Below are 13,482 nucleotides of genomic sequence, written 5' to 3'. Positions count from 1 at the left end.
CTATAACTGGCCGAAAAGTGTTTTTACCTCTAACTGCACGGATCTGTGGATAACTTTGTATGCCAACTCCCTAGTTTACTTTTGTTGCCCTTTTATCCAACCACCAGATGAAGGCAAGCTGCAATGTCCTACATTCCTATCCTGGTGGAGACCTGTGCCCAGAAGGGCACTTTTTCTAGTTAGCACTAGTTTGCAGAGCTTAATTGCAGTGAACCTGATTTTGTGTGTGTGTGTGTGTGTGTGTGTGTGTGTGTCTGCGCATGCATGCGTGTGTTAGTGAGGGAGACAGTTGAATAAAGAGAGGAATAAACATTCTTCATCACTTCAAGTTAATTTATTCATCAGATACACATGTAACAGTCAAGGCCTGTTGGTATTAAATTAATAAGTTTTATGGATGAGTTTCAGCTGTCCAAATTAATTCACCACTTGAACCCTATAGTACAAACGTAGTTAGGTGTTGTCCCCCAGGGCTCTGTGCTACGTCAACTCAAAGTGTCCCTATTACATCAAATCACTTTGCCCCAAAACAGCTGATTGTGTCACGAGTCGTGTGTCATGAGCTTGCAAATCTGCCACATGTCAGACTGCTAGATGTTCGCCCTCAGAATAGGGACACCAGGGTTCATACGTGGTCAAATGCTCATAGGTAAGCCTATCCTCTACATGCAGAGAACATGGACTTAATCAGGATATATATATATATATATATATATATATATATATATATATATATATATACACACACACACACACACACACACACACACACACACACACACACACACACACACACACACACACACACACACACACACACACACACACACACACACACACACACACACACACACACACACACACACACACACACACACACACACACACACACACACACACACACACACACGAATGAGATAAATGTTCGATGAATGATGTTCAAGCGGCCTACTGACTGCTGAGCCAGTCTGAACACACTGCTGAGAGCTTTACAGTAAAACAACTGACATAATGTTTATATCGTGGCAAGAAATCTCTTAACTCCATATTTTAACCGTTTGTGTTCTTTCGTAAATTAACGCCATACTTGACCATACTACAGCGTCACACAAAAGCATCAAATGTATTTAACTTCAATGCCTTGCAGCCTTGGGGGTGGCATTTTCATTTATGGTATTTTTGTATTATTTTCTTAGTTGAAAGCATTCCCAAATATAATAATATACACAGTTTAGCTGCCTGTAGTTATAAGAGTTGAGAGTATACTCGAGAGGAGAGGAGAGGAGAGGAGAGGAGAGGAGAGGAGAGGAGAGGAAGACAGAAAGACAGAGAATCAGAGACAGAGACAAAGAGAGATGGGAGGAAGGAGGGAGAGACGGGGGCTGAGAGGAAGGAGAGACAGAGAATGAGAGAGAGAGAGAGAGAGGGAGAGACAGAGAGAGAAGGGGAAAGGAGAGAGCAAGAGAGAGATGAAGGAGAGGGGGGATTCTTGTAAGCTGATCTGCATGAGGAGGAGGACAAAGTATGTTAGCAATGTGCTCACTGCACAGAGATTACACACAACAATACACACCCAATAAACACTGTACAGAGATTACACATCATACTGAGTGCACGCACACGCACCAAGAGAGAGAGAGAGAGAGAGAGAGAGAGAGCGCAGCGCCCAGCCTGTTTACGTCAATGGATAAAGACCTGATTGATACTCCGTTGTACAACAGAGCATAAAAATGACCACTTAAAACCGTGTCCTACATATTTAGTTGACCGGACTACACCAGGGCTCTATAATAGACCCCCTAATTATTTCCCTCTACACAAAATCTCTTTGCTGAAAATAGCCGATCTACTTGCTACAGTTTTCCAGAATAGGGACGCTAGGGTTCATTTGGTTAATTACTGGTTAAAGACAGTCAGTGATTAACACCCTGCAACAGTACATTTGTAAACAAATACAATAATGATATTATTTCATTCATTGCTTCTGAAATATAGGCTATTCTATCTATGCAAACAAATAAATAAAGAGTTTGTCTTTGGACAAGGAGACGTCCGATAGTCAAACTGCTAGACTAGACTAGTGCAAAGCTCAACAAGGATTGCCAATCAATCAGATTGGATTGATAATTAAAGGTAAATCTGATACAATTCAAGCATCTTTTACAGTAGCTTGTATTTCATTAGTTTAACTCTGCGACTCCCAAACTGTGGGCTGGGGCCATTAAAAAGACAGGCAAAACAGCAAGATTTGAATGATAATCTTAATATAACATGAATATTAAAAAAACTGCTGCCGGCCATGTCAGTCAAATGGGTGGTCCACACTCCATAGTGATCCAGAAAATGTTGGGAGTCGCTGATTTTAAACTAACAACCTGTTTTACATAATTTCTCCTTTAAGACGTGCGAGACATGTGGGAGGAGAACAGGAGGCGTTGTTGCGTGTGCACTGCAACAGACTGCCGTGGCAGCGTGTGGCTGCTGGCCTCCTGGTGACACCCCAAATATATAATATAATAATCCTGTTAGTTCCTCTTCATGGTGATGGAGCGTTTTTACAGTTGTGTAGCGAGAACATAAGGGCTGCACTCACTCATCCACCTGGTGATGACACACACATAACAACAATAGGTTATTATATATTTTTGGAATATAAGGTATACGCACGCAGTTAGTATTTTGTCACAAGCTCTAGTAGTCATTGGTTCAATATTTATAAAACTCACAGACACACTTCAACCTGACGGCCTCCCTATTTTGGGCATGTCATTACAGGCGAACATTCTCCAAACATTAAAAAGCGAAAAGAAATTGCTGATCTACTAGCTCACATGTTGTGATCTTGTAGGCCTGATATATTCGACAAAGATGAAAAAATGTAGGTAAGGTGTCTGCCTGATAGCAACCGTATAAGACACCAGGAACTGAGGGGGGCAGTTGAAAATGGTGAGGGCGCACATCATTTTATATAGTAAAGAAATATCTACAGTACATAAAACTTAAACTGAGGGGACAGGTGCCCTCTGGGCTGGCACCCCCGTGTCGCCGGGCCTGCTTTGGCTCCTCACGTTAAGTCTAACTGAAGGCTACACTGAGGCTATTGATTATATGCATGTGTGTTCTATTAAGTCGATGGAAAGTAAAGTAAGGCACACTGTGTGTAAAACCCACCACAGAGATTAAACACATTCTGCTCCTGGAACAGAAAGGCATTTTCAGCATTTCTCACTGCTCCACTGCTCTTATCAACTGTACGCAGACTGACGCTGGTGTCTGGTGGCACCTGATAGGCCGTTAATATTACAGTGTAACTCAATGCTGTGGAGGAAGCAGCACAGGGTGTGTCATCGTCACAGCGCTGTCACACTGCGCCTGTAGACTCTCTCAACTATTAGACAACTCTTCCACAATCTAACAATCCTACACACACAGTCTGTAACATAGTGTGTAGACATACTGCATTGGCCACTGGGGCTACTTGTCAAAGACGTCACCATTATGAATTGCAGCATGCTATAACTCCACTACAAGGAATACGCCCAAGTCTTACATACTGTAAGTAGTAGTCATAGTAAGCCTTGCAGAGCCATGTGGCCCATAGGGTAGGACCCTATCTGTTGTTGCTGTATCATGAGGTGGCATGATGCTAGTATGTTGCAGGGATGTTGCAGGGACAGCCACTGAGCTGACTTACTGCAAGCTGACACAGAATTCTCTTTTTATTATTATTATTATTATTATTAATTTCTATTTTTGCAGTTTTATCATTTGTAACGGTCAGGGTACTAAAGTATAATTGTTGTAACAAACCACACTGCTTGAAAATCATTTGAGAATTCAAGCAAGTTATGATTATTTGTATCTGTACCTTTACAGTCCTGCACCTCCACAGGCAAAATAGCTTATAGATTGGCTGTTTTGTTTGTTGCCATTTTTGCAAATATAAGTCTGGATTTTATACCAATGAAAAGTACTATTAAAGAGCTTGTGACTAAATAATAACTACATTGAATCCACATTATTTTAAAATATTCCTAAAAAACTAAAAACTAAAAAACAAAAATTTAAGAGATTCTTATGAGGCTTATATGCCTTGACAACAACCCTATGCTGTATGTGTGTATTAAGTATCTGTGTTACTGTAGGGTGGTCTGTCTAGATTTGTGTTCCATACAAAGCAACGTACCCATTCGCATCTATTTGCCTGCAAGCTGCTTCTTCATACAAGACTTGAAAGACGTGAACTTCTCATCCATTTTGAGGCCCTGTGAAAGTGTGTGTGTGTGTGTGTGTGTGTGTGTGTGTGTGTGTGTGTGTGTGTGTGTGTGTGTGTGTGTGTGTGTGTAAAAGGGAGAGAGAACCAGAGAGAGACAGAAAAACATACTGTAAGGAGGCAGAGGGAGAGTCCATGAAACTAAGGCTGTTGTTCTACCGTAGACCCACAAGATGGCGGTATAAGTTCACAAATATCACAGCTACAGCAGTCATGTCAGTAAACAGAAACATGGCACACATGGCACACAGGGTAACTGAGTACTTTACTTATGTACTGTGCTTAAGTACAATTTCAAGTTACCTTTTTCTTTACTTGAGTATTTCCATTTCTTGATGCTTTATACTTCTACTCCACTACATCTCAGTATTGTGAGTTTTACTCCACTAGTAATATTATAGATATACTAATAGTTAAATCACACTCGTGTGAAGTGAGGGGAGCTCTTATCATCATACATCACATTCCGTGCTCAGCCAATCAAATCATCACTATGTGGTACACACAAACACACAAAGCTGGGCATAGGAGAGGCTAGTGCCCCTCACAAATGTACTGTAGGTTTGGGTCCCACGGGAGTCACCAGATTTATCTTTTGGGTCTCAGCTGAAAAGGTTTGGGAGCCAATGTTCTAGAGTCCAGTGGTTTTCCAAATAGATTACGGCAGTGGTTTTCCAAATAGATTACGGCAGTGGTTTTCCAAATAGATTACGGCAGTGGTTTTCCAAATAGATTACGGCAGTGGTTTTCCAAATAGATTACGGCAGTGGTTTTCCAAATAGATTACGGCAGTGGTTTTCCAAATAGATTAAGGCAGTGGTTTTCCGGGGACCACCAGTGGTCCTTGAGGGGGTTCCAGGTGGTCCCCAATTAAACTCAAATGATGGAGAGTTGGTAACCAAATGGACCCTTATAGATCTTTAACGCTTGATAGCGTGAAATGAAACCATTTAGTTTAATTTCATGCTCTCAAGAGTTAAATTATTGTCTACACAATTAGAGAACGTAGAATAATTGGTATTTTGACTGTTATACTTCGTATGGATGGTACGATATCAATACAGCATGGAACTGTGGACAACATGTTCTTCAACAACAACAAAATATTCTAAGCCAAGTTTTGGGTCTGAGAGGCTAAATGTCATCAAGTGGTGGTCTGTGGTGTAAATGAAGAATAAATAATGGACATGAAAAGGGTTGAAAACCACTGGAACTCTCTGCACACTGAACTGACCCTTCCATTTGTATACTGTCAGAGTTAAGGTGAGACCTTGAAATTAAGTTTGAGAACCAATGCTCTAGTCTGTCTAAGCCTTGGTGACGAGGCAGATATGAACACCTTAGTCTAAGGTGTCCATATCACCTGCGTACCGTTGTAAACATGAGATAAAGAACATTTAAATGTCCCCGGCGCGGCCCGGGAGAGGCCTCTCACCCTCTCGGAGCGGTGCAGCCGGTCCTTCATGATGCCGATAAACTCCTTATGGCCCAGCTGACCGTCATGATCCTCGTCGAAGATCTTGAACACGGTGTTGACTACGTGACGGGTCAGCCGGAGGCCTGTGGCCACGTACACCGCCCGCGTGAACTCGTCTAAGACCAGGAGAAGAAGAGGAAGAAACAAGCACGTTTACCCAAAGCTTTTTGGTGAGCTGTGACCTCATCTACAATGGAAGAAAAGAGACTAGCACTTGAACCCACCGGGCGCAAGAGCATAAATCGCACAGACGGCGACTTTCCTGTTTCCTGTTCCATGTTAATGAATGCAGCCGTTCTCACTGGCCAGCCGCGCATGGACGCTCCACTCGCGCACGTGAATACTTTTTCTCCACTCAATGCAGGAACGAAGTTTGTCCGCGAACATTTTCTCATTGAAATTCATTGACCAGACGTCCGCTGTGGCCACGCAATAAAGAGCGTGTGTGCGTGACACTTTTTGGGGGGGTGGGTTCAAGCCTTTTTTCCCCTGAGTAGGTTTTGAATTATTTCAATGGGAGCACTACGTATTTACGCTGTGCTGGAAACAGCACCATTACGAAACGCTGAGTGTGTCTGTTCTGCTCTGTGCGTTCACGTCTGGAGTTTTTTATCCGGACTCTGAGAGTTGAAATGTTTTCAACCTTGAGTTTTGGTGGACACAAGCCTGAAAACCAGACCAATCTGCCCTGTTAGTGCCCCCTAGAGACCCAAGCATACAATCATATATTACAATTGGCTAATGGCTAATACTCTGACAGACTCAGACATATTGATGGATCGGTAGCAGTGAGCTCTGCATAGCAGCCCGAACCTCTAGTACAGTGGTTCTCAACCAGTGGCCCGGGAACCACCAGTGGTCTTTGATGGGCTTCCAGGTGGTCCCCAGCTAAATGATGGACAGTTGGTGTCATTTTACACTGTCAAGAGTAAAATTATTATATATATATTATATATATATATATATTTATTTTTTTTGTCTTCTGTGTATGTGTGTGCTATCCTATTCTCTATATACATTTTGTGCATATATATACTCTATCCTTGCATCTGTTTGCTGTCTCTGGACGGGGGGAGGGGGGTGGGGTATGGGGGGTGGGGAAAAAAAGAAAAATAAACTGAACTGTTTTGACTGAAGGCTGCCATGTCCAAGTGGTCAGATGGGTGGGCCACAAACAAATTTGAGATTTTCATGCAGAAAGGTTTGGAACCGCTCCATTAGATGTTCAGATATCTTGTTTGGGACCAAATTCCTTGGATGGACAAACGGAGAATGAGAGTGCAGCCATAAGTTAAGAGTCCCACACAAAACATGTAGCGGCACCAGACTCCAGATGACCGGATGAACTCAGGCGATCTGACTCACCTTGACCAACAGAACGGTTGGCGAAGTTGTACATCTGCATGGCGATGGTGAAGTCCTCCAAGTTGTTCAGAAACTGGAAAAAGGTCCTAAACTCTTCAAAGGTGATTCCCTGCAATGGGCACAAACATGGGAGAAATGTACCTACAAGTAGCAGAGAAAAGCATGTGCGTGTGTGCGTGCATGCGTGCCTGCGTGCTGGGGGGGGGGGGGGGCATGTATTGTATCTTTTAGTGAGAGGTCAGGTCGTTTGCAGAATTTTCTAAAGCAGATTAACCTGACACTTAAATAAACAAAAACAAAACCAGATGAACGCTCAAACATCTCAGTAGCAACACTGCTGCCATTGATCTCCAGTCAACCGTGCCGCCGCTACTAGCTTCTCCTGTCGGCCCCTGGGGGCCCCCGCGCCGAGCTGGGCCAAGGTGTGAGCACACACACACACACACACACACACACAAACACACACACGCACGCACACACACACGCATACAGACAGCTTCTTAACAAATGAGGCAATGAGTGAACGTGTGACTCTTTGCTGTTTTAACAAGGCGAGGGCCATAAAATATCTCTCAGCCCAACGATGAGACCCACTTGATCGTCAATGGAGATCTAGCAACAGGCTCCTCAGCGCGACTGAGGAGCGGGTCGGCACTTCGCACACAGAAGAAAACAAATTTAAAGTTTCACTCAGCAGCTAATTCAGACCCTCTCCAAGGGAGTGTCAAACAGCCAGAGGGGGTATTGGGGAAGCATTGGTGTAGTACTCTGGGCGCTAGTGGCTCAGGAGGGTAGAGCTTGGAGACCGAAGCTTCTAGGTTCCCCCTGGCTGTGTCGTGGCTGTGTCAAAGTACCCTTGAGCAAGACACTGAATGCCCCAACTACACCCAGTGAGCAGGTGGGTGCATTGCATGCATGCTTTTCTCTACCGTGAATGTGTGGGTTAGGTTTTCTGCAATCCATACAATGTGAAGTTACTTCCTTGGTATCATGAAAACAGTAAACACGACAGTAACAGAAAATAGCAGATATAATAGCAGATATACAAGCTCATAGCACGTCACTTCGTGCCACGCAATGATCTTGTAGATCTGACATTTATTTTAAATCTTGAAACTCAAATCTTTGCTTCTGGGGGTCGGCGGCCAAATAATCGGGTCCTTGATCTGAAAGGTTTGAGAACCACGTACAGTAGCAACATACTTTTTGTTGTTTGTTTTTTAAGAAACTGTTAGGATTTATAGTAGAAGACATTTTTAGAATGGGCCTCAGGTCTTAATGGGTTAGAGCATTGGTTCTCAAAGTGGGGTCCCCAGGGGTCCTTGACAGAGGACCCATTGGTCCATTTGGGGGACCTTATGGAAGTTATGGGGGACCTTGGCATATATTTTTCAAATGCTAAGGCTAATAAATGTCAATTTGGGGGTCCTTGACATTAAAAAGTTTGAGAACCACTGGGTTCGAGGTTCTCTTACCTGCTCATTCTTCATGGTGTTTCTCAGGTTCTCCAGGTGGGAGTCCACACTGTCCACGGTGGTGTAGCGCAGCAGGATCTGAGCGAAGTCCTCCTCGCTGATGACGGGCAGGCCTTTGGAGTAGGACAGGAACTCCACCTCCAGAACCTCGGTCTGAAGGTTGTCCATGAACCTGCAGAGGAGAGGACCAATACCACAAGGTAGAAAATTCTCTGGAAATGTCCTGTATTCAAAACGTTACTTACGTTACGTAAAAGTGCAAAAGTATTGGTATCAAAATGTACTTGAGGTGCCAATGCAAGACTACTCATTATGCAGAATGTCCCGTTTCACTTTTAAATGGGACAAGCTCACAACATGTCTAGGGGTGGGTCCCGTGGGGACCAAGTATGTACCGAACTGAACGTGCCTGGGTACCGGGTACCCATTACCCTTGCACGGGTCCCACATACACGCAGTCACACGATATTAATTTATTTTCTTCCCTTAATAGACGCGCAGGGAACAGAGCTGATCTACAAGCCTACATCGCGTTGCATCAGCGACGTGTTGTGGGCTTGACCTATCTCTCTGCATGGAGTTAGTGACACGCGCTGTGCCTGGCACTGAAGCATTGAAGCAACATCATTATTAAAGTTTCTTAAACGTAATTTTCAAGTGAAGTTTATGGGAGGAAACTTTTAAGAGAGGGGACAGGAATCTTGCGGCTTGATAGAAAGCGTTGGTGCACTCACTTCGAATGCGCGCCTGTGTGTGTGTGTGTGTGTGTGTGTGTGTGTGTGTGTGTATGAGTGTGTGTGTGATCACGGCGTATGGTCCAGATGCCCAGACAGTTTAGAGCTTGCCAGTCTAACTTCGAAGAGAGGTGGCGAAAAAACAACAAAAGATAGCCTACTTTGGGCAGCCCGTGTGCATGTACATTTCTGTTATTAGCAAACCACAGCATGCAAGCCGCCTTTGTTTTCAATGATCCCCCCATTGGCACGTCGATCGGAAAACCTGTTCTCACCTATCGGCCGGAGATGGCCATTTTCAAAAAGCTGAAGTATAGAACAGGGCTTAATTTAATTGATAATTGAAGAATAATCTAAATTGCAAGCATACACACCTCAAGACTGAGAGTGTCATCAAAAGGTTACTTATGAGGTAATATACCCCAAAATATAACTCCATAATTCAGAATTGCATTGCATCATAATTGCAGTCTTTTTTTGGGCAACACCAAAAACGGTTCCATTCTTTTCTGAATTCAGTAGGAAACAAAACCACAGAAGTAGCCCTCAAAAAGGAATGTTGCCGGTTTCTAGTGCTGAAGATATAAAAATAGTTTCCGGTACCAAAGTACCAGTACCAAAGTCATTGGTGGACACACGTGTCTGAAACAAATTAAATAAAAAATAAAAATGCATGCTTATTGTGAAAAATATACCTGTGAAAGATTACATGGTCGCTGTCGGGCAGAAACCTCTCAGCTCCATATTCTAACCTTTTGGTGTTTTTTCGTAAATTAATGCCCTATTTCATCATACCTCCATACTACAGTATCACAGAAAAACTACCAGATCTGCAAGCTTTGCAACATGGGGGGAAGCAACGTGTCTTGAGCTTGCACTTCTGCTACTTTTGGATTTGGATACTACGGTTTTGGATATATGAGGGTTCCACCCGACATAGTAAATATAAAAGAAATCATTTAAAACCGTACACAGTGTCTTTACTTCCACTCACGTGTAAAAATCTTCAAAGTTCAGCTCTGCCTTGCCTTTCCTCCCGAAGAAATGCACCAGTAAGGTGGTGTCCGTTTTGTTTTCGTCCACATGCTGTACAGATAAAGGTCCAGAGTGTTCAATCAAATCTATAATCCTACCAAAACAAATTATGTACAATACAAGTTCATTAAAACAACAAGGTATAAAAAATATAGTACCCTGAACTGAACTTACATCTATGTTATGTATACTGTAGATAAATTATGGTCTTGGCAGGCGGGATGTATTTTTGTGTTTACGACTCTATTATGCAGCACAACAAGGCAAGAGCACTTAAAACCAGTGGTTCTCAAACTTTTCCCTGTCAAGGACCCCCCAATTAATGTATTATTTGGCCACAGGCCCTCCAATATTTGTGCCAGAACGCATTGTGCAAGATTTCTTTTGAAAATATCATGTATAGGGTTAAAGCGATTAAACTGATTTTGATGCTATGTTAACTCATTTTACTAGGGACCCCTGGAACTCCCCTCAAGGACCCCTGGGGGTCCCCAGACCCCACTTTGAGAACCGCTTAAAACATATTATTACAGTTGACATTCGTTAATTTCGCCATGTTAGTTTAAAGCCACCGCCAGTTGCAGCCATTAGACAAGGACTCACAGTTAATGGTTAACCTTTTTTACTGGTTGGAGTGGAAAAGTTTCCCCCCCATTTGTTCAGAATTCATCATGCACTTACTTTTCAGAAAATGAAAAAAAAAAGAACTCTCCTCCAATGGATAGGCATGTAATTATAGGTGAAAGTCATTAAAAAATGTTGAAATATTTTAAGACTTTGACTTTTAAAGACGAAGTGATCTTGTAGAATAGCTATTCTTGTTCATTTTACGGGACACTGTCATATGATGAAGTACAGTATTCAATCAGGCATTAAAAAATCAATAAATAAAACTTTAAAAAGATCAAGAAGATCTCCAAACTAAAAATAGCCCATCTACACGCTCCCAACGTAGTTGTAGATTGGCTATTTTGGGCGAGTGACACCGTCATAAGGACAGGGTGTAAATGAGGCCATCAAAGGTGACGCCGCTACTACCTCGGAGAGATCAGAGAACACGACTTGACTGGCGCCACGCCTCAGCGTGTCCCACATGCCCCGCCCCCTGGCGGCATGGGGCTCCGCCCCTGGCTGCTCACTGGCGTCTGGAAGGACCTGCAGCCGCGTCAGTGGGAGCACACAGCTGTTAGATCACACACACACACACACACACACATCTGGCAAAAACGCTGTCTGGATTAGTGACAGAATCACATAGATAGAAGCACACGCCCTAAAAGAGCAAACAACGGAAACATGAGCGTGCGCACACGCACACGCACACGCACACACACACACACACACACACACACACACCCCTTATATTTGTGTCATAAGGCGACATCACGAAAAACACACATCGGACTAATGAGCTGCATTTACCCCCCAAAAGAATTACAGATTTTCAGCGAACACAATATGTTTTCTGCTTACCAAATTCAGTCCTTTCTCGTATGACGGAATCTAAATAAGCCCTGAGCATTTGACATCCATTCAATCAGACACACACACACACACACACACACACACACACACACACACACACACACACACACACACACACACACACAGGGCCTCTCTCCTCACTAGAGGGATTGACACCCACATATCTGAGGAGGCTTTCTAACGTTAGAAGGTCCATGGACCATGAAGTGGAGTGGGGCTGCTCTAGCAGTGGTGCATGCACTCTTTTCTTGGAAGAGAAACGCAGGCCAAGACAGACAGCTGCATGCGTGTGTGTGTCCCTGGAACCCAGGGCGTGAAGCCTGGGTGGGAGCAGAGCGGAGCGGAGCGGGGGAGCCATGCCAGTTTGGATCTGTAACCGGATCCACCCAAACAAACATCATCCGATACCGAGCTGAGAGCTGACATGTAGGTCACTCCTTCTCAAACGTTTTCACGTCAATGAACCCCCTAAATTGATATGCATTTGGCCATGGAGCCCCAGGGTGAAATGGTGTTGTGCCAGGGAACCCCATAGAGAAGATTTTGTGTTAAAAATGTCCACAATTATTGCAAGTTTTTAAAGGTTTTTGAATGGCTGAAGCATATAAAATAGTGTTAAAAGTGGTCAAACTGATGCATACAGCATATTAAATCATTTTGCTGATGACCCCACTGGACTGAAATTAAAAACGTGAAGAATCACGTAACTAAACTATACCGGAACCCCAGTCTACACTATAGAAATCCTTAGTGCTTATTTAACTTAAAGTGTACAGATAGAACCATCTGTAAACTCTCTGAGTTACAAACCCCGTAAGAGCCCATTCACAGACCCTAGTAAGGGTCGATGTGGATCGAAAACCGCTTGATGTAGGTTAATAAGTAACCATGCACCTTTCTTTCATTCTCGATGGTCACGTGGGTTTCGGGGCTTTGATTTAAACACTCTTTCTGGAATTACGTCTTTCTTTTGTTCATTGTTTGTAAGCGGTGAACGGGCCGGCTCTTTGCCAGAAACCTCAGAGGATGTTTTGTGTTACTTCTCTTTTTTTTTGTTCCCCAACAAAGATTTACAACGCAGAAGCGTGTTCTGAGGCAGGACAGTAATAAAGTTTTTACTTTACTTATTATGCTAAATGTATTTAATATTTATGTAATATTGTTTATTTTTCAGCTGTTTTTTAACTTACTAAGATTTACTTTTTTTGAGTAACTTGTTCTTTAGGCCTACTTGAATTTTATATTTATTGAGCTTATTGACTTTCACTCCAATACATTTCATATTGCAAGTTTGACTCCACTACATTTATAGGAAGGGACTCCTGGGACAAAAAGAAAAAACCTTTAAGCTGTACAGCTGCTATTTTATATATTTATTATATTTCATTTTACTTTTGTATTAACATGTTTAAATGTCAATACAGCAATAGGCCTACATTGATAAATAAAAACACATTATGTACTGTAATTTGTACTTTTGAGAATTTGGTTGAGTACTTCCACCACTGTCTAGTAAAACTCGAAGTAATGATATCTCTCTCTGAGGTCTTTAGAATTATATCATGGCTATTATTTTCATTATTATGATAGTAGGGCCTGCTCTAATGTGCTAAAAGCAGAAAACGTTCATGTAATTGA

The 13,482-nt window shown here is 42.8% G+C and overlaps 1 protein-coding gene across 1 annotated transcript in view; it reads right to left on the bottom strand.

Annotated features, from left to right (window-relative positions):
- Positions 1–312: 312 nt before the first annotated feature.
- LOC310873891 (calcium uptake protein 3, mitochondrial-like) overlaps positions 313–13,482 on the bottom strand; it is a 32,574-nt gene continuing 19,404 nt past the window's right edge. Inside the window, exons 9-14 of the mRNA XM_083786449.1 lie at positions 10,319–10,410; positions 8,591–8,762; positions 7,116–7,224; positions 5,709–5,866; positions 4,187–4,265; positions 313–2,601 (exon numbers count right to left, since the gene is read on the bottom strand). Coding sequence (XP_083642575.1) covers positions 4,197–4,265; positions 5,709–5,866; positions 7,116–7,224; positions 8,591–8,762; positions 10,319–10,410 — 600 coding nt within the window. The 3' untranslated portion in view covers positions 313–2,601; positions 4,187–4,196. The remainder of the gene's footprint in view (positions 2,602–4,186; positions 4,266–5,708; positions 5,867–7,115; positions 7,225–8,590; positions 8,763–10,318; positions 10,411–13,482) is intronic.

The sequence above is a fragment of the Protomyctophum parallelum genome (assembly GCF_964188405.1).
Source record: "Protomyctophum parallelum genome assembly, chromosome: 16".
Classification (NCBI taxonomy): domain Eukaryota; kingdom Metazoa; phylum Chordata; class Actinopteri; order Myctophiformes; family Myctophidae; genus Protomyctophum; species Protomyctophum parallelum.
The sequence above is the reverse complement of the archived record's forward strand: the minus strand, read 5'-3'. Positions and strand labels throughout refer to the sequence as shown.